General features: G+C 36.6%; 1 protein-coding gene across 1 annotated transcript; it reads left to right on the forward strand.

Moving 5' to 3' along the window:
• The first annotated feature begins 1,800 nt into the window (after nucleotides 1-1,800).
• LOC130737934 (chlorophyll a-b binding protein 6A, chloroplastic) lies at nucleotides 1,801-3,942 on the forward strand. The gene is made up of 4 exons (XM_057589807.1): nucleotides 1,801-2,054; nucleotides 2,201-2,303; nucleotides 2,997-3,285; nucleotides 3,653-3,942. Exons 1-4 carry the CDS (start codon nucleotides 1,864-1,866, stop codon nucleotides 3,793-3,795), a joined length of 726 nt encoding a protein of 241 aa, XP_057445790.1. The 5' UTR covers nucleotides 1,801-1,863; the 3' UTR covers nucleotides 3,796-3,942.

Consider the following 3,942-nt stretch of genomic DNA (forward strand, 5'->3'; position numbering starts at 1 on the left):
AATACCCTTATATTCCCGACAACGGTCCAAAAACTTGTAAACTCCTAGGAAAGTTTACTTATTCATTACATAGTAATAAAAAATATCGAACTCAAGGATTGTGGTTTCCTAAATCAATTTTACCTAATAAATTACTAAAAAGACAGGGTAAAAAGTTTGGGTGTAAAATATATTTTGTGAACGAACAAAATATTAAAGTTGTAATTTTCTAAAGAACGTTCGCGATGAACAGAAACAGTAAAAAATGATAGTACCTGGGGTATGATTTCGTTAATCTAACTTATGATCTTAAAAGACCAATTGACTAATGAGTTATCTAGCTTATCTATGGTGTTTGCCTAGATTTCTACCTAATAATCTATTAAGTATGAAGGATTTTCCAATTAAATTGCTAACACTAATCTCTTAGTTCCTAGACATATTCAATTGGAGAATTATTGTTCTTAGCTACTAGCTAACACAAGCGAAAGTCACCCTTATCTCTAAGGCGTATGCGCTCTCAATCAATTTCTCACTGGTTTCGATCTTGCAATCGCATAAACGTAGTAAAATAACCCTCACGCGTTAGACTTCAATGATAAAAAATGAGAAATTTACATATAAAACTAAAACTCCATGAATACAAAGGTAATTCAAAACAAATGGTCAAAAGAATCCATCAAAAACCTCAATTACCTAAGAGAGTTTAACCATGCATGGCTAACATGATTATAAGGATGGAGAGATTGAATCCAAAAGCCCTAGAGCAAGCCCTTGGAATGTTCCCCTTGATCTCTTGTGAATTTCAGAGATAACGGTTCACAAAACGGCTTGCAGATGCAAATGTTATTAGAAAAAATGAGACCAATCCTCTTTTTTATCAGAAAGTGGCGCGATTGCGCCACTAGCCAGTATAAAAGTGGCGCAATCGCACTCGCAATCGCGCCAGCCTTTAGGTTAGAATTATGAATTTTCTGCTTTTTGTCCCCTTTTCCTTATTTTTCCTGAAATAAAATCAACATAAAATAAGTTAAAATAAAATAATAACTTTAAGATAAAATATCAAAATCTTAGGAAAATATAAAATAGGAAATATGCTTCAAAATACTTTAAAACTTAAATAAAATTCGTAAAATTAAATATAAAATTAAATAAATGACACATAAAAATACTCTTATAATCTCCGGTCAAATGTAGTCTACACTCAACTTAATTGTCGAACTAGAGCAAAGCAAGCACCAATATTTTAGTAATACACCAATATTTTTGGATGTCAACATTACATCACTTTTTTTTCCTATCATATCACATATCATATCTCATTTTTTATCTCCATTTTCTTTCTATATCTCTCTTGGGTCCACCTCTTTTCCACTAAAATAATGTGTTTTTCTTTAACATCGAAAAGATAAATTACAACCCTCAAGAGTTGATTCTTGGACCTCCCTTCTCTAACTCCACCAACCCTTACCACTTTATCTATCACTCGGGTACCGTAAAATAATGTGTTAACAAAACATTATTGAATAAATAGTTGAAAAAATTAACAAACTCAACTAAATTCCCTCGTAGCTCTTTAACCACAGAAATAGATATACTGTGGACAACTCACTGATTTTTTGTTGGGTACATCTGACATGTAACCTACGCCACAAACAAGCTTCCGAGATATCCACGAGTTGTTCCAGCTCAAGAATCAAACAGGATGGACAAATATCAACGTGGACCAATAACAAGTCACGAGCAAGCATCATCACCCAATGGAAATCCACTTTTGGATTTTCCTATATCCAAACCACTCTCCTATATTCAGCTATTGAAAGTGCCATTCCTCAATTCCATTCTCTCAGTTACACACCCCATAATTTCCAACATCCTGTGAGAATGGCTTCTAACACGCTTATGAGTTCTGCTATCTCAGCATTCCCTTCTCTTCTTTCTTCTTCAAAATCAAGATTCGCCACTGCAGCTCCACTATCATGTTTTGGTACCAATGCCTCTTCTCGTTTCTCCATGACTGCTGACTGGATGCCTGGCCAGCCTAGACCCCCTTACCTTGATGGCTCAGCACCTGGGTATGCATCACTCAATTCCTTATTCTGTTCTGATCATCATAGATTTGTCCAGTTTCAAGAGAGTTAATTAGTGCTTTTGAATTCTTGGTGGGGTTTCGTTCTGATGAGGTTTTGTGCTTGTATGTTGCTGTGTTTTTGTGTTTCAGTGACTTTGGATTCGACCCTCTTCGTCTTGGTGAAGTACCAGAGAATCTTGAGAGATTCAAGGAGTCAGAACTCATTCACTGCAGATGGGCCATGCTTGCTGTTGTAAGTGTCTGTCTCTATTGAACAAAAAAATAAGCAAACGGCTTAGTTTTATCTAAGTAAGATGCTATGCAGCACAAACATGAGCTTAGTTTAGTAGTCCCTTTTATCTGAGAAAGTATTTTTAAAAAGATTTGTCATTTCTGAACTCAAGTAGACATGAATGGACAGTGCATTTCTACATGGTTTTGAATCATAAGCTGGATTCTTTAGCATTCTCATCTAAAGTGACCCATGTTTTCTTTTTATTAATGGCAATTTTGGGTATTGGTTTATATGGTTCTAATTAATTGCAAGTGAATGATCAATTTGGTGAAAGATTTTGTCGCCGGTAAGTTAGTCTTTGGAATAATGAAATATATTTTAAAGTCCCAGGATGTGTAAACATAGGCCAAGTTGGTACCTATGATCAGATTCGGCGAACTAAAGTGCTGGTCAATTTATGCCCTGTAAGGCCTAACTTAACTCACGTTTTACACATTATGAGACTTAAGAACGTATTTCATTCTTACAAGGACTAACTTACTAGTGACTAAATCTTTGAGAGACCAAATTGACAATCCATTCAAATTGTGAATGAACAAAGCAAATCTTTCAGTGGCAAAATCATTTTCTTGCATTCAGATATTCAATTTTGTTGTCCCAAACAGTTGAAACAAAATTTTAGTTTGTTGAAAAGTGTTTTATATTTTGCAGCCAGGGATTTTGGTACCAGAGGCACTAGGCTTAGGCAACTGGGTAAAAGCTCAGGAATGGGCAGCACTTCCTGGGGGACAAGCAACCTACCTAGGCAACCCTGTTCCATGGGGTACCCTCCCCACCGTTCTGGCCATTGAATTCCTTGCTATTTCTTTTGTGGAGCACCAGAGAAGCATGGAGAAGGACCCAGAGAAGAAGAAATACCCTGGTGGTGCTTTTGATCCTTTGGGATACTCCAAGGACCCTAAAAAGTTCCATGAATACAAAGTCAAAGAAATTAAGAATGGTAAGGACTTTTGAGCCATAAATAAAGATAAAATCAAAATGCATGGTCAAATTGGTTCCTGAAAGCGTTGGGCGGCTGCGCCGGCAAGTTCGTCACATAATAAGGAAATAACTCTCACGGTTGGTTCCTGAAAGCATTGGGCGGCTGCGCCGGCAAGTTCGTCACATAATAAGGAAATAACTCTCACGGTCCTTGATTGTGTTAAATGTCAGTGAAGTTACACAATCAGGGACCGTAGCCTTTATTTCCTAAGTGCATGGACAAACTTTGCAGAGCTCAAACTTTCAGGGACGAATTTGTCCATTCACTCATAAAGATACTTATTATTTTGTTGTGTAGAAAACTGACCAGATTTTTTTTTACTTAGGACGTCTTGCTCTGTTGGCTTTTGTGGGTTTCTGTGTTCAGCAATCAGCTTATCCAGGCACTGGACCCTTGGAGAACTTGGCTACTCACTTGGCTGACCCATGGCACAACAACATTGGGAATGTCCTTATTCCCCCACAATAGATTTTGTAATGAAAATTCCAATCTTTGGTAATGATAGTTGCTACCTGTAATACTCTCGTGAAACATTTTGTAATGAAACTGATCGATCACGCAATGTTTGTATGATCCCAGTGTTGTAATTAAACGTTGAATTAATTTGGTTCAAAA

This window comes from Lotus japonicus, chromosome 2, assembly GCF_012489685.1.
Source record: "Lotus japonicus ecotype B-129 chromosome 2, LjGifu_v1.2".
Taxonomy (NCBI): Eukaryota; Viridiplantae; Streptophyta; class Magnoliopsida; order Fabales; family Fabaceae; genus Lotus; species Lotus japonicus.